This window comes from Lutra lutra, chromosome 6 (genome assembly GCF_902655055.1).
Source record: "Lutra lutra chromosome 6, mLutLut1.2, whole genome shotgun sequence".
NCBI classification, from domain to species: Eukaryota; Metazoa; Chordata; class Mammalia; order Carnivora; family Mustelidae; genus Lutra; species Lutra lutra.
Window position 1 is genome coordinate 100078432 of NC_062283.1, and position 22681 is coordinate 100101112.

A 22681-nucleotide genomic window follows, 5' to 3' on the forward strand; every position below is an offset into this window, starting at 1 on the left:
ACAAGATTCTATATTCGGGTCCCTACCAGACCTCAACTTACATGTTCATTTAGTTAGTCATAACTTACGTTGTTTACAATAAAACTGTAATGGAACTTAGCTAGTCATAATTTACGTTGTTTACAATAAAATTGTAATCCTAAGTATAGCACTTCCCTGAGTTAAGTCACTCTAGCAAATTACTGAAACTGAGAAGGATCACAAGAACCCCAGATTTATAGCCAATTGGTCATAAGTACAGATGGCCTGGAGACCTCTAAACTTGCAACTGGTATCTGAAGGACAGTCTTGTGTATGTGGGGGTGGGGGCGGTCTTAGGAAGCCCCTGGATTTGCAGCTAGTTGACCAGAAATGTCAGTAGCCTGGGGACCCAATTTGCAGCTGGTGTCCAAAGTGGTGGCAGTCTCTCATTGGGAGCCATGCCCTTACAGCTGTGCAGTCTGATGCTATTTCAGGATGGTTAGTGTCAGAATTGAACTGCAGTACACCAGCTGGCATCAGATGACCTGGCTGATGGCTAATATGAGTCATTATAAGAATTTTTTTAAATAGATACCATTATTGTATCAATATTTTAGGGTCTTAAAAATCCTTTGTACTCTACCTATTCATCCCTCCCTCCCCTAACTACTGGCAACCACTGATCTTTTTAATATCTCCACAGTTTTGCCTTTTCCAGAATGTTGTACAGTTGGAATCACACAGTGTGTAGCCTTTTCAAATTGGCCTCTCTCACTTAATAATATGCATTTAAGGTTACTTGAAGCCTTTTCATGGCGTGATAGCACACTTCTTTTTAGCACTGAACATTATTCCATTTTCTGAATGCAACACAGATTTATCCATTCACCTACTAAAGGACATCTTGGTTGCTTTCAAGTTTGGGCAATTACAAGTAAAACTACTATAAACATCCTCCTGCAGGTTTTGTGTGAACCTAAGTTTTCAGCCATCTGAATAAATTACAAGGAGTAGGAATGCTGGATTGTATGGTAAGAGCAAGCTTAGTTATCTAAGAGGCTGCCAAACTATCTGTATTGTTTTGCATTCCCACCAGCTGTGAATGAGTTCCTATTGCTCCACATCCTCACCAGTATCTGCTGCTGTCAGATTTTTGGATTCTCACCATTCTAATAGGTGTACAGTGGTATCTTGTTTTAATTTACAATTCCCTAATGATCTATGTTAGGCATCTTTCATGTACTACTTGCCATCTATATATTAGGGACCAAATGTATCCTCCCCAAATCAGCACTAATTGTCCATGTGATGTATCTGGAGGTGGGACTGTTGGAAGGTAATTAGGTTTAGATGAGGTCATGAAAGTAGAGCCCCCATAATGCGATTAGTGTCCTTAAGAGTAGAGACCAGAGCTCTCTTTCTCTCTCCCTGTCCCGTAAGAACAAAGTTGAGAAGGCAGCATCTGCAAGTGAGGAAGAGGGTCCTCACCAGGAACTGAATCTACCAATACCTTGATCTTAGACTACTGAGACTTTAAAACCATGAGAAATAAATGTCTATTATTTAAGTCACCTAGTCTGTGTTTTCTGTTCTGTTTTTGGTTTTGGGTTTTGTTTTGTAGCAGCCCAAGATAAAATAGAGTTTAGTACTAAAAAGTGGGGTGTTGCTGTAACAAATACCTATAAAGACAGAAATGGCTTTGGAACTATGTAAGTGGTAGAGCCTGGAAGAGACTGGAGATGGACGCTAAAAATAGAGACATTAAGGGTAATAGTGGCAGCAAAGAAAAAGCCTTGGGGCAAGAATGTCTGGCCCAGTGGGTCCTGAAGGTAGAAGAGCTTCAGATCCAAGACGATTACATTTGAGCCTTAATATCTAAAAGTATTTACTCACAAGATTTTGAAGACTTGCTTAGAACCTGTCACCCCTTTTTTCCTCTAATTTTCTCCCCTTCCAAATGGGAATGTCTATGCTCTGTCAGTTCTTCCCACTGTATTTTGGAAGCACATAACTTATCTGGTTAAATAGGTTCACAGATGGAAAGACATTTTGTCTCAGGATGAACATACCTCAAGTGCCACCCATATCTGATTTAACTGATATTTAGATGAGACCTTAGAGTTGGTGCTGGATTGAGTTGAGACTCGGGGTATATTGGGATGAAATCGAAGTATATATATTCTGCATGCAAGAAGGACATGAATTTGAGGAGAAAAAGGGTAGACTGTATGGACTGAATGTGCCCCCCCCAAATTTGTATGTTGCAACCCTAACCCCCAATATGATAGCATTTGGAGGTGGGCCTTTGGGAGGTAATTAGGCTTAGATGAGGTCATAACAGTGGGGTCCCTATGACAGGACTGGTGTCCTTAATAAAAAGAGGAAGAGAGACCAGAGCTCTCTTTCTGCCATGGTAAGAACATAGCAAGAAGGTGACCTCCTGCAAGCTAAGATGAGGGTTCTCACCAGGAAATCAATCTACCAACACCTGATCTTGGACTTCTTTGCCTCAAAGACTGTAAGAAATGACTATCTGTTGTTTATAAGCCACCTAGTCTATGGTCTTTTGTTATAAGAGCCCAAACTAAGTTATTGTATATTTTCTTGGGTGAGATATCTCTTAAGGTCTTTTGCCCAATTTTTAACTGGGTTTTTCATTTTCTGATTGCTGAGTATTAATAGTTCCTTGCATATTTTGGATAATAGTCCTTTAATAGTCCTTTATCCTATAATAGTCCTTTTAAAAATGTTTTTTCCTACTCAGTGGCTGGTTTTCTCACTCTTTTGATAAATAATAATTTTATGATAAAGTCTTTTATTTACTTTAATAAAGTACAAAGATTAGCCATTTAATTTTTATTTCTAAAACAACATTTAAACTTTATATATGCTCAGTATTTCCTTACATTGAAAAAAAAGGTTAAAGTCGGTCTATAGAAAATAGAGTCAGCAACTAACTGCAACATCTGATTGCTTTTTTAAAAAGATTTATTTAGGTCAGAGAGAAGGAGAGCACGAGCATATGCAAGTTGAGGGGAGGGAGAGAAGGAGAGGGAGACAAGCAGAGGCCCCACTGAGCACAGGCTGGACACAGGGCTCATCACAGGACCCTGAGTTCATGATCTGAGCCAAATTCAAGAGTCCGACACTTAACTCACTGAGCCACCCAGGCGCCCCAACATCTGATTGCTTCTCAAAAACTACAAAACTGTTTAATAAATCCCAGTTTTGTCAAATTCCAATAATGAAATGTTCTCCACCAAAGCTTATTTGTTTATTAATAAAACTTTGTTTACAGAAAATTTTTATTCACCCCAAATATCTAGGAGAAGTTAGGCACATAACTAAAACAATCTAAAAACACAGGTCTCCTAAATGAAGAGAGGCAAAGCATATGTAATTTATACTATACCTGTTGAGCCACAGCTTTCCACTCAGGGCCTATCTATACATAATATCCCACTTAAAACCCAAGTTTTATGATTCTGAAGAGATGAAAAATGAGACCACTTAGAAGGGAGAACTATATTTTAAAATCTATATTAAACTATAGTAATTTTTTTCAGTTTTTATTTTTAAAAAATCTCACACATTTCTTTCTTTTGAGTCTTTCTTTTTTTTTTTCTTTTGAGTCTTTCTTAAGACTAATTTAAGGATTTATGGGTTCCTGGGTGGCTCAGTGGGTTAAGCCTCTGCCTTCGGCTCAGGTCATGATCTTAGGGTCCTGGAATTGAGTCCCGCATTGGGCTCTCTGCTTGGCAGGGAGCCTGCTTCCCCCTCTCTCTCTGCCTGCCTCTCTGCCTACTTGTGATCTGTCTGTCAAATAAATAAATAAAATTTAAAAAAAAAAGACTAATTTAAGAATTAAAAAAAAAAGTGGCCAGCTGTGCCTATTACCATATTGTATGCCTTTGAACAAACCCCTCTCAAATCACTCTCTTTCAAATTAGTTTCTAGGGCAAAGTAGGAAAGAAAGATCATTAATTGTGCAAGGACATATATTATTTATTTGAACAAAAATAATGAATTAATATGATGGAATGTAAAATCTAATAAATCATACTACAGTATATTAAAACTGAACATTTTATTGGAACCAAGAATAAGGGGAGATAGCTATAACATTTTCATTACAATCTTTTGATATAGTTTTCAAAACGTACAAAATATTGGTGTGTTCTTTTGATTTCAGGAAAATCTGAAAGGAATTTTTAAAAAATCATTATCATGAACATATTAAGCCTTACTACATTCAAGGCATAACATATGATACAAAATAAGATACAAAAGCAATCATACCTAAACTTCAACATTGTTTATACATTCCTTTCTATTACACACATACTGTATTTCATCTGATTCTCACCAAAATCCTGTATTGTTATTTACACCATACACACTGTACACAGAAACATGCCTAAGCTCATACAAATAGCATTAGCTTGCACTATGCTAAAACCAAGGATTTCTAACCCCAAACCCAAGTTTCTTCTACTGAACTGCTTTTTCTAAAGAATCATCAGTGTCCTTTGCCCTGTAGAAGACTACTTTATTAAAGATATCACATGAATACAAAAAAAAACGACTACAATTACTAAATGCCAAACTGAATGGTAAAGAGGACCAACCGTAAGTACAAGGTGAACCAATAATTTTATACTGAGAAGAGGAGGCTCTGAACTGAGCCATTAAAGAAAAAAAAAAAAACAAAGGAAAAAGAAGAAAGATGTGTACAAGTGAAAGAGGGGACATTAGAGAAGCAAGAAGGTGGAGGGCACAGGTATATCCCAGGACAATGAACATAAACACTTAGGATTTATGGACAGTTTTCATTTATTAGGAAATAAGGTTAAGGAAGGTAAACTGGAGACATAAGGATACTCTGTGTTTTACTGATTACTGTTTATTAAAATACACTAAGTGCCAGACGTAATAAGCACTTAATACACATCATCTCATTAAAAAGTACAATAGTCCTGCAAAGTTTGTTTTTGTTTTCCTTATTTTGACCTAGAAGACTCCTATTTAGGGAAGTTTAGTAATTTTCTAAAATTTTTCTCAAAATTACCCTGTTAGTAATTATGAGCAAGAATTTGAACCCAGCTCTGCTTTGCTCCAAAATCTATGTTCTTTTCACACTAGTAGGAAAGAAGGTAGGTACTGATTGTGTGTGAGAGAACAGAGGTACAACAAATAAGGCAGCAGGGTACCCTAGAGGACCGATAATATAATTTAAAGTTTTTAAAACATTAATTTTTTATTAACAGGTAATACATCACTGTAGAAAAATTCCTCTCAAAAATGCTCATCAGATAAACAGAGTGAAAGGAAGAAATAAACAGCCATATTTAAATTATTCACAGCCCCTTAAAAGCAATTGAACTTTTTTTTAGATTCAGTCACTATTTTAATCTTTTTTGAAGATTACTTTTTTAAAAAATCAAAAGCTTAATTCTAAACTTATAGCTACAGAACAAATGTAATCTGTTATATCCAAATCAAATTCTATGGGTCATATGAAAGCTGTTGTACATTTCTATAAATTAGGGAATCTGAGTGGGAACAATAAACAAGGATTTTACTTTAAAAAAACAAGATTTTTTAAATTTACTGGATAGAGAAAGCACAAATAGGGGTAGGGGCAAAAGGAGAGGGACAAGTGGATTCCCCACTGAGCGGGAACCTAAAAACTACAAAGGGCTCATCCCAGGACCCTGAGATCATAACCTGAGCCAAAGTCAACAGCTCAATCAACTGAGCCATCCAAGCACCCCAAGGATTTTACTTCTAATTCAATCAGTTTCAATCTCATACTTGAGATGATAAATTTATGAATTAGGTAATAATGTAAATGATCTTTAAAGAAAGGACAGCAATAGCAAAACTAGCTATTATTTCCCAACTGTCTTCTCCATGCCAGAATTGCTCTTAACCTTTTACAGAGAGGAAATCGAAATTCCAAGGTTAAGTAACTGCCCCAAACCAAAAAGGCTGGTATGTGACTATGGAATGTGACTGGGGCTGCTGTAACTAACTGCCACAAACTGGGTGTCTTCCAACAAAGTGTAATTTATTCTCTCACAATTCTGGAAACTAGAAGTCTGAATTCTAGATGTCAGCAGGGCTCTATTCCCTCTGGGACTCTGGGGAGACTCCTTCCTTGCCTGCTTGTAGCTTCTGGTAGTGGCTGCCAATTCTTGGTGTTCTTTGGCTTGCAGCTGCATCACTCCACCTCTGGCTCTATTACTGCCTGCTTCTCCCTATGTGTCTGTCTTCACATCACCTTCCCTCTGCATCTGTTGTCTATCTCTTCTTATAAGGACACTAGTCATATTGGCTAGGAGCCCACCCCTTTTCTCTGCTCCTCCCTTGCTTGCTCTCTCAAATAAAATATTTTAAATAAAGAATAAAATTGGTGTCAATTTTGAGTATTCTCATGTTTTAAACAGTACAAAGTCTTCATATTTTTCAACTTAAAGACAGATTGAAAACGACTTTGTTGGGGTGGCTCAGTCTGTTAAGCCTTCAGCTCTGGTCATGATCCCAGGGTCCTGGAATCCAGCACCTCGACGGGCTCCCTGCTCAGCTGGGAGCCTGCTTCTCCCTCCCTCTGCCTGCATCTCTGCCTACCTGTCATCTCTCCTCTCTGTGTCAAATAAGTAAAGTCTTTTTAAAAATTTTGTTGTGATTAGTAGGTATTGCTGGGGTCAAAGGCAGGCAGCCCCAAGATGGGCCACTTAGGCATTAACGTTATTTTGAGTTAAAAATAATCAAAACCCAGCAGACCGAGGAAAAGCTCTTCACTTTCCTCTCAAATGCCTGCTTTTATCAGGAAGAAAGCTATTCAGAGAGATTCCTCTTTACCAAAGAAACTTATCTACATAACAAGGCAACCTTTGCTTTCTAAATACCTCCTTTTGGGGCACCTGGGTGGTTCAGTGGGTTAAAGCCTCTGCCTTCAGCTCAGGTCATAATCCCAGCATCCTGGGATCGGCCTGCTTCCTCCTCTCTCTCTGCCTACCTCTGTCTGCTTGTGATCTCTGTCTGTCAAATAAAAAAAAAAAAAATTATAAATACCTCCCCTTTTACCTTCCTGCTAATGGTATTTTTCTCTCTTGTATCCTCAGACCCCTACTCCTCTCCTTAGCTCATTTATAAGCACAACGTTGCCTGACTGCCTGGGATTTCCAGGTCTATGTGGGTTTTCTGTACATGGATTACCAAATTTGATTTTCTCCTGTTAATCTGTCTCATGTCAATTTGATTCTTAGTCCACCTAGAAGGATCTTGAAGAAGGGTAGCAGATATTCTTCCTCCCTGACAATATCATCCCAGGACTATCTTAATTTTTAGTGTTTGAAATGTAATTTTATAATATAAATTTTCATACAAAGTTTTATATATGACATTTAACCCATTTCTACACACACAAAAATAAACTCCAACATAAAATTCCTTAAAAGTCTTACTAAGGTTATCAAGTTATAAAAACTGCCTAGGATAGAACTGATGAAAAGGGCTTTGCTAATTATGATTCAAACTATATAACAGGGAAGATCAAAGGAACAGATAAATCAGTGAGTAAAGCAGAGCTTTCTCTTTGGAAGAATACATGGTCATTTCTATACAAAATATTGTTTTTGTATAGTCCAACAGATGTTCAAATATTAGTGGCTTTTACCTTTGTCTCCAGTGCTCCTTCCTGGCAATGCTGTCTTAAACCACGTGGCATCCATTATACCGCCCTCTCTAAATTGTCACTGGTCTTATCTCCACCCCCTAGTCCAACTTTTTATTCCTAGATGTATTCACTTAGTTGAGTTTCTTACCTCCTAATTAAACTCTTACCATCTCTATTTCAAATCTATGGTGATCTTTTCAAAATTAAGCTATATGTATGTGATTTTTTAATCCTTTTTGGTTGTGCTTCACTAAAAACTTGACTTTAAAAAAATCAGTAATGATAGTTCATTGAATCCCTTAATCTCACACCCAGTCAGTGGTTGTCTTTTGATACCTATAAACAGTACTAAAAGAGGACTTATTTCAACTACCTCCATTTTGACTTCAGTCTGTACTTTCTGATTCTTTCCAGCTTATCGATTAACTCAAGCAAAAGATCCTACAGGCAAAGTATCCCCATGACTGGGGACCAAAATTACCCCCTCAGCAATAAGGACTACCCTGAGCCAGCAAAATCAGAATGGCTGACCCCCAAGACAATGACTCACCTGACCTTTACTGCCCACCTGTGTGTACCCAGTGAACTTTGTCCCACATTTTCCTTATATAAACCTAGAAGTATTTTCAACACTTTGGAGATAGCCTTTGGGAAACTAGTCCACTATCTTCCCGTGTTGGCCACACTGAAATAGATTCTCTTCTTGTTTCGCCACTACTCCTCTTTCTGTCTTTGGATTTTGTCAGCGGCAACTGGCCTAATCTGATCTATTTGGGACCCCCGGAGCCAGGTGCTCTTGCACCCCTGTGTCCTGGCTACAGTATCACCACTGTACCAAGCATCCAAGTTCAAAATCTCAACATCAACTTTAGCATTGGCCTCCAAGTTCTGCTAATTCTTCCTTAGCAATATAATTAGTATCCCTGAATTTGACTCTCATTGCTTGCACTACAGATCAAACTTTGAGACCTCATTCTAATATTTTTAAAAGGAGGAGGAAAAGGACATTATATCTTTTTAAAAAATAACGAAGTTAAAAAAAACTTTTTCAAAACTAAACATAATCATATATAATCTGAGACCTGAGAACTTAGAACAATAGCCAGCTTAGTGTATTGATGAACAATGCTATTAGATGCTATAATCTTCTAATCATTCTTAAATAAGTTTCAATTAATTTTAGAAATTAAACTACAAATCCATGTAACTGTTGGTTGGTTGGCTGGTCTATGGCTTCCAATTTTTCAGAACTAATATGTATACAACAGCACTTTTTTTCTTTTTAAAGATTTTATTTATTTATTTGACAGGCAGAGATCACAAGTAGGCAGGGAGGCAGGCAGAGAGAGAGAGGTGGAAGCAGGCTCCCCGCTGAGCAGAGAGTCCGATGTGGGGGCTCAATTCCAGGACCCTGAGATCATGACCTAAGCCAAAGGCAGAGACTTTAACCCACTGAGACACCCAGGCGCCCCTACTTCTTTTTAAAATAAACCTCAAAAAGGGGCATCTGGGTGGCTCATTTGTTAAGTGTCTGCATTCGGCTCAGGTCATGATCCCAGAATCCTAGGATCAAGCCCCATGTTAGGCTCCCCGCTCAGCAGGAAGCCTGCTTCTTCCTCCCACTCCCACACCCACTTCCTTGTGCTCCCTCTCTCACTGTGTCTCTCTCTGTCAAATAAATAAAATCTTTTTAAAAATAAAATAAATAATAAACCTCAAAAAAAGCCCATGTTTGTGTATAGGAGCAGGGGATGTATTTCATGACATTTTAAAAAATCATGTACTCCCCCCTCATTTGCTGCAACATTTGCCAATCAACCTGTTTGCTGAATTTTCAGCATTCTCTAGATGACTGTTCAACTGGCAAATTTGTTTTACCTATACACATGGGGTGGATATCATATTAATACAAGTTTCATCTTGTACTCTATAACACTTTCCTTGGCTAATTTCAATAACTCCTTGAGACACACAATACCATTCAGATGATCAATAAACTCTCAGTAAACTGTTTTAAAATTTCTTGATTGTACTTATTGAATTTAGTTAATTAATTTGTTCATTAAAACATCTTATCCCCTATTAAATGCCAAATATTGTGCTACAGGATGGGAATACATAATGGGAAAACACATTGTTCATACTACAAAAGAATTTACAGGCTAGTGAAAGTAAAATCATTTTAATAATTACCAGATATAATTTGATAATGTTATGAAAAGCCATAAGCTAGTACTTATGGGACCTGAGAAGCATTTATATCAGGTGGGGAAAGGGAGGAATCAGGGAACATTTTCCATAGTGTTGACAGGAATGAAATTTGAGACAAATGGAAGAATAAGAAAAGGACGGACAATTCAGGTAGATCTGGCAGCATGCCACATTCCAGAAACTACAGTAGTTTGCTATGGCTAGAGCAAACAGTAAGGGAGTGGTAGGAGGTAAGGCTAAAGAAGCACAAAAGTAGCCCATCTTGAAGAAAAATACATTCCACATTAAGGGGTTTGAACATAAGCCTGAATAGTAGAAGCCATAGGAAAAATTTTAAGCAAGAAATTTTAAGCAAGAAAAATCACAGAACTTAGTGCCTAGAGATAGGATAATGATAATCAAGTTTAGTTTGAATTCCAGGATTTCTGATGTGAAAAACCATGTGGATGTGGGGTGCCTGGGTGGCTCAGTGAGTTAAAGCCTCTGCCTTCGGCTCGGGTCATGATCTCAGGGTTCTGGGATCAAGCCCCCACCCCTCCCCCCCGCACAGGGTTCTCTGCACAGCAGGGAGCCTGCTTCCCTTCCTCGCTCTCTGCCTGCCTCTCTGCCTACTTGTAATCTCTGTCAAATAAATAAATAAAATCTTAAAAAAAAAAAACACATATGGATGGTGATGGCACTCACTGTAGGACAGGTTCATCACTGCTTCTTCTATTATGAAATGCATCATGTAATTCCAAGGTCAGCTCTCAGTCCTCCCTTTATGTGAACTATAATAAGCAGGAGCACTGAGCATTAAGTGTTCACAGGCTTTTTCCTAAAACTGTTTTCCAGGACACCAAGTTTACCTTGTTTTTCTCCCACTTCACTGGCTGCTCCTTTCTAATCTCCTTTGCTGTTCCTCCTCATCTCCCCAGCCTCCACAAACATTGGAGTGACTGGGCTGTCTAGACGCTCTCACTTTTCTTTGACCTGCAACCACTCTCTTGACTTCATTCCACCTTATGTCTTTATAAATCATCTATGCTGATTAACCCTCAAAATTTATAACCCAAGTCTCAACCTTCCCCCTAGACTCATATATTCAATTGCCTACTCATTATTTCCAATTTGAATGTCTAAAAGTCATCTCGTCCTAATAAGTCACCCTCCAAAAGCCCCTAAAACTATACTAAAACACTTCTGCAGTCTTCCCCCATCTCAATAAATTATAACTCCATCCTTCCAATGTAGGTCAAAATATCTGAAAGTTATCTTTTATTCTACAATTTCTCTCACCCCCCAGCATGTTTACTACCTGAGAAAATTCCATGAGCTCTATGTTCATAATATATTCTTTTTATTTAAAAAAATTCATTAATCCAACATTTGCCTATGTTTTAACAATTCAATATACAGTAACTAAACAAAAGAATAAATTTTATACATGATATCCATGTCATAATATATTCTAAATCTAAATGCTTTTTACTGCAACCATTCTACTGTGGCCCCCTAATCTCCTGTTTGAATTATGGCAGCAGACCTTTATCTGGTTTCCCTGCGTAGGACCAAGGGCAAGCTGCTCCAAGATGGGCCAGTGGTAATGAGGATCATTTAAGTTAAAAAGCCATCAAAACCCAGCAGATTCAGAAAAAGGTTTTACCTCCCCCTACAACTGCCTAAAAATAATTTAGAGGGCCTGCTCCAGGAAAAGAGCTATCACCTAAGATAACTACATTATACGATGAACTAGATAGGGTCAACAGGGAAGAACCTAGAGAGCCAGGCCTGTTTGATCAGTCTTCTATGTCCCACGGTTTCTGAGTGGCCCAGCAAACATTTGCTTACCAAGCAATTACAGATCTTCCTGTGAACTACATTCCTTCCCTTTGCAGTAACAGACCCCTACCCTTCTCCTTAGTTCATTATGACATATAAACCTAATTTTGCCTGGTTTTGGAATTTCCATGTCTGTGTGGACTCCCCATATGTACACTATTAAATTTGATTTTCTCCTATTAATCAATCTCATGTCAATTTAATTCTTAGCCCAGCTAGCTTGAAGAAGACAGGGAATTCTTGCTTCCCCATACCTGCTTCTACTTTTATCCTCCAGGTAATATTCTCCTTATCATGGCCAGAGTGACTCTTTTAACTGTAAGTAAAATCATGTCACCTATGTGTGTGAACCTTTTCAGTGGCTTCCAAAATCCTTACAGTGGCCCCTGTGCTGTGCAGCCTGATACTTTACCACTCTAACCTCATTTCTTCTATCCTTCTCCACTTCTCACTCTATTCCAGCCACACTGGCCTCTTTGCTGTTCCTCAAACATGCTAATAAACACACTCTTCAGGACTTTTGCTCTTATTCTTTCTTCTGCCTGGTACATCCTTCCCTCAGTTACCAATATGGCTCATTCCCTGACTTCTTTTAGATCTTTATTCAAGTACCACTTTACTGAAACCTTCCTATTTTATTTGAAACTGTCAACCATTCATATTCCCTTCCCTTCATTTTTCTTCATGGCACTTTTCACTATCCAACATACTTCAGATATACTGAATTAAAGAGCAAGTCAATGAAAGGTAAGAATGTACATTATCAACAAGTATGGCCCTTCTTTTCACACAGACTGTGTGGAAAAAGAGAATACAGACCAGCACCTACAAGAATCAAAACAAGAGGTAAGAGTGCTAGGATGTGAATTCTAGCTATGTGACTAAGAAAGGACTTAATCTCAGATTTAATGACCCCCCCAAAAAGGAATAATAACAACATTACCATTGTGTCATCATATCAAATGAATCAAATGACATATGTATGTAAAATTCTTAGCACAGTAAAATCTCAAAGGCAAGTTGTTAATATTTTTATTACTAAACAGAATTAAGATAGGACTTTCATTTTTTTAAGAGGTAAAACTGGAATACTTATATGCTGAACAGAGAAAGAAAAAAGAGGCTGAAGAAAATAAGAGGAAGGTGATGATATTCAAAATTCCTATTAACTTATTTTTTTAAAAAACTTAACAGCAAAGTAATAAAGTTGGATTTGCTTTTCACATATAAAACACATACTGCCTTTTACTATGAAATCAAGTTCAACTCAATACTATAATCAATATAAAAATGCAAACTATTTTTCCATGCCTAAACTCCTAGCCTTATATCTAGATGACTTAGCTCCCATCCAGTCAATATATTACCACCAGACAAATCTTTCTATATATAGCTTTATTTTGCGGAGACTCCTAACATCCTCCAACCTCAATTTCTGTGCTACCTTTCTTCCATAGCTTAAAACTCAATTACTAATTTAGAGAACAAACTGACGATTACCAGAGGTGGGGGTAGGCAGGGGGATGGGGGCAATAGGGGATGGGGATTAAAGAGTACACTTATCACTATGAGCACTGAGTAATGTATAGAATGCTGAATCACTGTACTGTACACCTGAAACTAATATAACACTGTATGTTTTTTTTTTAAGATTTTATTTATTTATTTGACAGAGAGAAATCACAAGTAGGCAGAGAGGCAGGCAGAGAGAGAGGAGGAAGCAGGCTCCCCGCTGAGCAGAAAGCCCGATGTGGGGCTCGAACCCAGGACCTGGGATCATGACCTGAGCCGAAGGCAGCGGCTTAACCCACTGAGCCACCCAGGCGCCCCATAACACTGTATGTTAACTACACTGAAATTAAAATAAAAACCTTAATTTAAAAAAAAAAACAAACCTCAATTACCAGCTGAGAATCTTGTTATCAAAATAAAGGCCACATTTCTAACCTCTAGCTGCCCTTACAGCTAGTGTGTCCTTGTTACTAAGTGGAGGTAGTACGTGGCAGCTTCCTCAAATCATCTTTAGAAGGCCTACCCCTTTGTTCTTTATCTCTTCTTTCACACTGCAGCCTGGAAAAGGATGTGACAACAGAGCTCTATCCTTCATTCCGGACTGTTAGCATCAGTTTCAATCCCTACCAATGGCAGAGCAGTAAACTAGACCTAGTAAAACAGTACCTCCACCCTAGCCAGAGACTGTGTTTCTAAGGGATTTTTACATGAGAAGGAAAATCTTAATTCCTCATGGTTGAACCCAATCCTAACAGATACACACTGTATCAATCATGTCACTTCCCTAATTTACATACTCATTATCAAATACTCAAATACTCAAAGTCTATCCACAATCTGGCACTGGCTTATTTGCCCTTACTCCTATATTCTCTATACACCTTTTGATTTTCTGTCACTACCCCTTTCCTCATATTAATCTCCTTTCTTGGAATGCATCCAACTTCCCATTTAGAAGTGTTATTTATCCTTCCAGTTCCAGTTCAAAGCCCACTTCCACCACAAAGCCTCCCATGGTTATTAAAGACAGATGTAATCTTATCTTCCTTTGAACTATTAAGGCATGTTCTGCTTGTGCCACTCACCTAGCAAGGCTTTGTTTTCCTTTTAGATGTATAATCTCATACCCCCCAAAAGATTCTAGGGTCCTTAAGAAAGACTACTCTCTGCTTAAGAAGAAAAAAAAAAATTTAAAGAGGCTCTGTTCACATTTTTCTAATGTTCACTATGTCCACAGCAGCACTCTGCATACAGAGTGTGCAAAATATCAATTAAAACTCTTGATAATCTTAACTCAGTCTATGAGTTTTTACCACCAAAACCCACTAAATCCTTTAACAGCTAAAATTCAAGGGTAGCCTGACCTAATGTCCAGATTGTAATAAAATCTACTGGATATAAACACAAGGTTTGTGAACATGTGAGTGCAGATAACCCTTTCAGATACTAACTTCATTTCCTTTGGATATATACCCAGTAGTGGGACTGTGGGATCATATGGTAGTTCCTTTGTAAATTTTCTGATGCTCTTCCATAATGGTTGTACCGATTTACATTCCACTGGCGTTCCCTCTTCTCTACACCTTCACCAGCACTTGTTATCTCTATCTTTTTGTTAAGAGTGGACCTTAAGTATTCTCACTGAAGTGTTTACACCAAAAAAATCTTTTTAAAAAAGTTAACTGTGGTAGGTGATGGATGTATTAATCAGCTTGATTATGGTGATCATTTCACAATGCATACATACATATATCAAACCATCATACACTGAAGACCTTAAAATATAAAATTTTTATTTGTTAATTATATACCTCAGTAAAGGTAGGGGGGAAAAGTTCATACTGAAGACAACAGTCCATAACTTATCCTAGAAAGAAAGAAGCTACCAGGGGGAAGAGGAACTAGAGTTCACTCGATTTTAAAAAGTAGTGGTTATTAAATGTCAAAAGCATACAAAGCATAATACAGAATACAATGGTAAACTGTACATATGCCCATTAGCTTAAATACAAAACACAAATAACCAGAGCTAAAATGAACAGATGTAGATGACTAGATTAGTTTAAAGGTTATCATATTTCTCAACTTTGTTTTGCTACCACTGTAATTGTTCCTCTAAATAAAACTGTCCTTTCTTCTTAGTAACTCTAAAAATATATCCTATTCCTCAGAACCAAACTGAATTTAATAAGCTGGGAAAGGAGGAATTTGAAGGACATGCAGTTTTCACACTGTATAAGAAGGACTGGAAAATTTCCATTTTTGAATGTAAATCCGTCTTAAAGGAAATCAATATAAGACCTAAGCAGGTCACCCAACAAAATGCTGAGTAATAAGGTAAATCGCAGTAAGTATTAACTAGATTAAGCTCTAAAAATGGCATTTTAGGGGCGCCTGGTTAAAGTGGGTTAAAGCCTCTGCCTTCGGCTCAGCTCACAATCCCAGGGTCCTAGGATCAAGCCCCACATTGGGCTCTCTGCTCAGTCGGGAGCCTGCTTCCTCCTCTCTCTCTCTCTCTCTCTCTCTGCCTGCCTCTCTGCCTACTTGTGATCTCTGTCAAATAAATTAAAAAAAAAACTTAAAAAAAAATTATTCCCTTTCTCTCTCTTTAATAAATAAATAAATAAATAAAATAGCATTTTAAGTACCCCTTTGAACTAATACTTCCACACTAAAGAATTTATCTGGAATCCTTTCTCCAAAGTAAAAATCTCAAAAGCAATTTTTTAAAGGTTGCTTGAACTTTATCTGACTGTGTAAAGAAATGAAGAATGGTATCACCTGGACCAAGATTAATACGTTTAGCTAAGGCCTTTTTTATCTATGAAATGTGTACAAAGAAGGCTGAACACAAGCAATTATCAGAGATCATTATACCTACCTTGAAAGATTATTGAGAATTATAAAGTTTAAGTTAAAAATTGCTATTTTTGTAACAAATGATGAATTTGCCAGTATGTTTCTTTAAAACTCTAAATCAAGGGCAGGAAATTCTTTTCTGTAAAGGGCCAGAAAGTAAACACTCTAGGCTTTGCAAACCAAGAAGCAAAGTCGAGGATATGGTAAGGGCCTATTTAGCCAGAGCGATTCTATCCGGTTAAACAGTGATTTTGTTGTTTATGCAGTAAAACTTAAACTGATCCTGCCCCCCTCCGAACCCCCCCTCGCCCCCCCCCAACCTACTTAAAAGCAAGTCCAGTCGACCAGTCCCAGATAACAGAGCCCAAATACAAGGGTGGGTCAGGTCAGGTAGAGATAACAGAGCCTGGATGCAGGGATGAGTCGGGCCAGGTGGTGACATCCAATCAGTGGAGCGTGCATACTGTCTCCCTAGCTACCAAAGAGTATGGGCCCCGCCTTTTGGGCGCCAATTCTGACCAAGGTGATAGGCTATGGGGTGAATTGTAATTCAATTGGCCACCCGTGTGTGACCTAGCATGACCATGCAGCTTTCTCTGTGTGTTGCAATCTCACTGGCCACCTGCGTGTGGCCAGGCTCAACCACATGGCCTTTCCTCTATAAAAGTTAGTCTGTAAGGCAGGGAAGGGTCACCTCTTTGTAAGAGACGGCCCCAGCCGGTCGGTTTGATTCTCGATGCTTGGTGGGAAATAAAACTTTGCTTGACCTTCGCTTTGTATCAGTCTCGCTCCTTTGATTACGGACCCAACAATATTATGTAGGTTCTTTATATAAAAAGAGAAAACAACTTTGCACAAATTTGTATTGATGAAATTCAAAATATATTAGCACTAGCATACAATCTTCTGGTAACGCAGGTCTACTAATAAGAATGAAATTATTTTTCAGGGATAACATTTCACATAACTGGGGTCCAAAGTCAGTGTTTTCTATCACCAAATCAACTGCAAATGTTCATCTATAGAAGCAGTCTCAGTTCCTGAGCTTTACAAAATGGTCTGGACCAGCCATATTTACTTTGCCATGCCTTGCTCTAAGTACCAAAGTTGCTTGAGAAACAAATTAAAACACAACACAAACCTCTTAATTTCTAAGAGTCAGCTTCTAAGCCACTGTAATTCATCTGAATAGGAAAATTTTAAATTTCTTAACATACAGTGCCTTATCTTTAACCATTATTTCTACCCAGCAATTTATTCTTCCTTGACTCTTAGCTGTGAGCTAAGTATAAACAAAGAATAATGCTAAATGCAGAAGAGAAATCTAATCCTCTTAAAAATCTTATTATGTAAGAATCCAAGTTATATAGGAATATAACTAGGAAATGAGGAAAACAGAAAGTAACCAGGATTAAATAATTGAGGGCAGTAAATGACATAGTAAGATAAAAGCAGAGGAGAGTTGGGATTTCTCTATCAAACATGTTGTGGGTGGAAAGGGGAGTTCTATTCCATTAAAATTTAATGAAAAAGTTTCCTGAGCACCTTTGGCAGTATTAATTTAAGGTAAATATTTAGTTTTTAAATTTACTCTGGACATTACTTTGAAAAATGTAGTCATCCGATTCTAAGCATTCACACTGATAAATGCCTTTGTAAAAGTTAAGAATATCTCATTAGCTTTTTGAAGGTAGCTGTATTCGGGTAATAGCTCAGTCTCACCAACAAAGGCCCTAGACTAGAAAATCATTATTTTTGTCAGAAAAGGATGTGCCTGACTCCTACAACTGCCAAATTAAAGGAAATTACTTGCTGCTAATAATAAATGAAGATATTAAAATTTAATGTCAAGCGACATATTAAATATTTAAAATATTTTTGTATGAATGATAAAATTAACAATTTTAGTTTTCTAATAACTTCACTGAATTAGATGGTGGAAAAACTAAAAACCAACTAAACAAGATATACAAACCTAACAGGATGGGGCTGGAGAGATAATACTGCCAAATGTAAGCATTATAATTTAAAAATATCTTTTTTATAACTTTTTCAGCAGAGTCCAATGTGCTTTACAAGATTAATTTTTAAAAATGATACCCTTCTGGAAGAAGGGTATAGACCTACTGATTTTTGTGTCTAAAATATTTGGACTTCTGATCTTAGCACTCTAAGCTATATTACAAAAGCATTCTTATTTGACAAGTCTCCTCTTGCCTAATAATTTGATGTAATACAGCAATCAAAGTTCCTAAAATTTTCAAAATTGATAAAATAAGCCAAGTGTGAGAAACTTACAGTGTAGAAGTTGGAAAGAACTTGTTATTACCCACTTACTTTTAATAAACCTCAACATATATATACATTTTTAGATTTTTTTACTTATTCATTTGAGAGCGAGAGCATGCCAGAAAGAGAGCTCAAGCAGGGGGGAGGGTCAAAGGGAGAGGGAGAATCAGACTCCCTGCTGAGCTTTAGAAAGCCCAACAGGGGGCTCAGTCCCAGGACCCTGGTATCATGACCTGGTCCACCACGGCACCCTAACCCTCAACAAATTTTAACCTAAACTAGTAGCTAACAGAGGGTGGAGAGCTTGCAAAAAGAAGCATGTGCATTTGGGGAAAGTTCTCCAGGTTTCTCTAGTATTCCACACCTAATCCAGAACCAATATTCTGCATAGTTCAACAGCCAAATTTTTAAAAAATTGCAATTCTGTTTACACAACTATATTGTCAGTGTTAGTACAAAATTCCTAATTTTAATTTCCTGTGGTTCTAAAGGTGACCCAATTTGAATACACAGCATTTTTTAAACCTCATTAAAGCTGGAAGTCATAAATTTTTAGAACTGAACAGCATATCAGAGATCATCTAGACTGAATTTTTTTTTTTTAAAGATTTTATTTATTTATTTGCCAGAGAGAGAGAGAGCGCGAGCGAGCACAGGCAGGCCAAGTGGCAGCAGAGGCAGAGGGAGAAGCAGGCTCCCTGCAGAGCAAGGAGCCCCATGTGGGACTCAATCCCAGGACGCTGGGATAATGACCTGAGCCGAAGGCAGCTGCTCAACCAACTGAGCCACCCAGGCATCCCTAGACTGAATTTTTTGATTCTTCAAGAAAAAGAAACTAAGTCTCAAAAACATACCAAGAATCATCACAAACTAGAGTAACAGACCTGAGACCTCAACAGTACTGCCTTGACTCTTAGTTCCCTTTTAACCATTAGACCGAGGTGCAGGAGACTCCTCAGGCACTTTGATATCAGAATTACATACATGAGAAGTAGTCAAAAAATTTCCATTTCAACAACCACTTAGTGTAAAGAACCTTACTTAATTCAGAACCCAAAAGTTTTAAAGTAAATATTTATCTTCATAGTATAGTAAATATTAACAAATTGAGTTCTGATAATTTACTAAATTCCCATAGTATAAAATTCCAAATTATTGCTATTTCCATCTTAATATCTTACGTTTAAGTAAAATGATCCAATTTCTAATGTTAAATTATTTTCTTCTACTTAACTATTCACAACGCAGTTATGATTCCAGCATAGTGTAAAAGATTAAGGCTGGGAATCAAGACATCCAGGTTTCTGCCTCCATTTTACAATACTCTGTTAGCTTAGTAACAAATACCAACCTCTCTGACTCCATTTCTCATCTCCTGATCAGTGATTATCATAATGACAGTAACTATTTATTTTAAAAACTTAGTGCCAGGAATGTTATTTATACTGTTTTTAATTCCCACATCTAATAAGATAGGCATTATTCACCTATTTTACAGGTGAGAAAACTTAGGCTTGGAGGGATAAAGTTTCCCAATAAACTGAGCTTTTTAGTAGCTGAGCTGGAATTTAACACCAGCTCTGCCTAACACCAACCTAGAGCCCATAGGTCCTTGTGTTACACTGTTTTGCTCATATCCTGATATGTGTGATCCTAGAGTGGTTGAGTGAACAAGCACCACATTTGCAGGACTATTAGGGAGAGAAAAATGATAAAATAAATAAATATATATGCTGGATAAACATATTGTGGCACTTTCTTCACGTATTAAACCAAAAATGAATTTTTAGCAAAAGGTTTAAGTACTATGCTATTGATAATATTCTTACCACTATAAACTTAAAATTGATCATTGTACAATTAAAGGATACATTGATTTTGCTTTTAGAAGTAACATCGCAGATTATGCGTAAAGTAGATATCTTCATGCCTATTCCGAATTGAAATAAAATTACTCTGAAAGTCCCATTAAATCACATACACAGATTTAAAGTATTTAATAAAATTAGAAAAATGGCATAACCTGAAAGAACAGAAGAAATCAAGAGAACCTGATACCAGCTCCTGCCCTTCCAAACAGATAAAAATACCATCTGGTGTACCAGAAAAGGGGATGTACAGATTTTAGTACTGGACATCTCTACGAAGTATTTACATTCTAGTACCAACCTACCTCCACCACTACAAATAGATGAAGATACTATGATTGCTGTTCTGAAGTCAAGATGCTTCTCCAAGTCTGTCATGTCTTATATCAGTAAAGTGTTCAGTAGATAGTGTACAACTAATTCTGTGTATAGTCCTTGACTCTCTTTTTAAAATTTAAATTCTATTATTATTAAACGCGGCCTAAAAGTAAAAACTAGAATTGGAGATTCTGGTTATCTTTTATCTCTATCAATGCCTTAGAACTAAAAGCATATACTAGCCCAAAATGAAAGGTACTGTGCGTACTTCTGTTTTGTGTCCTAATATGTGATCTGGGAAACTTATTTATATAAAATCATCAATACCTCTATGACCCTGGCTCCTTTCCCTTAACAATGGCCAACGCGTTAATCTCTGTAATCCCCAACACGGGTAACGACACTCTGACCAAGTCAATTCTCCCGGAGTTACATCTAGACAGAACTTCTTTTTCCCCCACTGTGTTTTAACCTCTGTTGGAGGCAAAAAGCCCAACAGAACCACACGAACCGCACATTAAAGGGGCGTTCTTCATCTGACCCACCCCCTGCATTAAACATTCATCCCGTCTGAAGCCCTGGAAATCGCAGGAGGAAACTCGGACAAAAACTGCAAAATTTCGGAAACACACAGAAAGAAACAGGAGAAACAGAGGAAGAGGAAGAAAAGACGCGGGGGAGGGCAGAGCCAGCCTGTCAACCTCAAGGGAGCTGAGGCTGGAGTAGCGCAGACCCGGAGGAACCCGTTCCCGGGCAGCGCCAACTCCCACTGCCGCTCCCACCCCTCACCTCGATCTCGCGGATGTTGTTGGAGGTGACGAAGATGCCGATGCCAATGGGGATGAAGATGAGGCCGATGATGAAGAAGGTAGGGAGCACGGTGCCAGCCGTGAGGATGGGCTGCCAAGCCGGCAACCGTTGCTGTTTGAAGGCCGTGTTATCCGGTCTCCGGTTCTTAGCGGTGCCCCCGGGAGGACATTGGGGTCCACCATCCACTTCATCCTTCGCATTATAGTTCATCGCCATCGACCCCCACGGCGCGGCTCCGCGACGCGCAGGTGGACCACCCAGGGGACCCGCCTGCTGACCCTGACAGAAGACGCGCAGGCGCCGCTGCCGCCGCCACCTCCGCGGTAAAGGCGGAAGAGGCGGGACACCCTTCCGCAGACGGCCGCCGACCGGAAGCGGGTGTCGGCTGGGGACGCCAGAGGGAGGGAGAGAGGAAGGAGGGAGAAGACGGAGGACTAGGGGAGGGGAAAGAGGGAGGAGGATGGAAGGGGGAGGAAAAAGGCGGACGCACCCTGACCATCTGCCCTGTGACGACAAAGTGAGGGCCTCAAACCCCTGAGCGTGGAGCAGCGTTGCGCCTGCGCGTCCCTGGGAGCGAGGGTGTTTGGACGCTTACGCAATAGGTGTGTCTTTGCTTCACTCCCAAGCTTCTGTTCCCGCTCACCTACCTCCTGCCGTGGTTATCATGGCGACGGCGCTGCTAGGTCGCCGGTCCGACTCTCCCGGCCCAAATCACCTTCAGCATCCCTGGAGCTGCTGACAGAGAAGGCTTTCTGCTGACTTGGGCGCCAGACAGGTTTTTGTCTTACCTCGAAACCCTCTCTGAAGGGAATCGGCGCATTTAAAAGACCCTGCCAAGAGAGCTTGAACCTGGTGGGATGGCAGTGTTTGCCTGGTTTTCTCTAAAATTTTCTCTAAAATATATAAGCGATTTTCTCTAAAATATATAAACCTCAGCTCAAGGCACAAATGTAAACGTTAAGCAAGATGCGTGGTAGGTGACCCTTTTGTACTAAGTCAAGAATAAATCATGCCAATTGCTTAACCCCATTATCCTGCCACTTGTTCTCACTTTTTCCCTCCACTAACAGACTTAATGTTACATTTTACCTTATTTTCTGTACTCATGTTTCTCTTTTGCACATTGATTTTGGAAGTCTGTTGTAATAAGCTATAGGTCTTTACTACTGATAATCAAAAAACCTCAACAAATTACGGCATCACTATAAAATGAGATGCTATGTAGACAGTTTAAAACAACTAAGGATTTGATGATCCAAGGAGATACTCCTGATATATAAAAAGTAGCTAAATGATGCCAAAGTACTATAGGTATATAGAGTGTAAAGCCCCAAAAAAGTAGTGGCAATCT

The 22681-nt window shown here is 38.5% G+C and overlaps 1 protein-coding gene across 2 annotated transcripts in view; it reads right to left on the reverse strand.

The window, feature by feature from the left end:
• Positions 1-21728, reverse strand: part of TMEM30A (transmembrane protein 30A) — a 36889-nt gene extending 15161 nt beyond the window's left edge. Inside the window, exon 1 of one of the 2 annotated variants that reach the window (XM_047732384.1) lies at positions 21310-21717. In XM_047732384.1, the coding sequence (XP_047588340.1) occupies positions 21310-21546 (237 nt within the window). In that variant the 5' untranslated portion in view covers positions 21547-21717. Of the gene's footprint in view, positions 1-21309 lie in introns of both variants that reach the window. The other variant, XM_047732385.1, reaches the window with a different exon arrangement.
• Between the last annotated feature and the right edge of the window lie 953 nt (positions 21729-22681).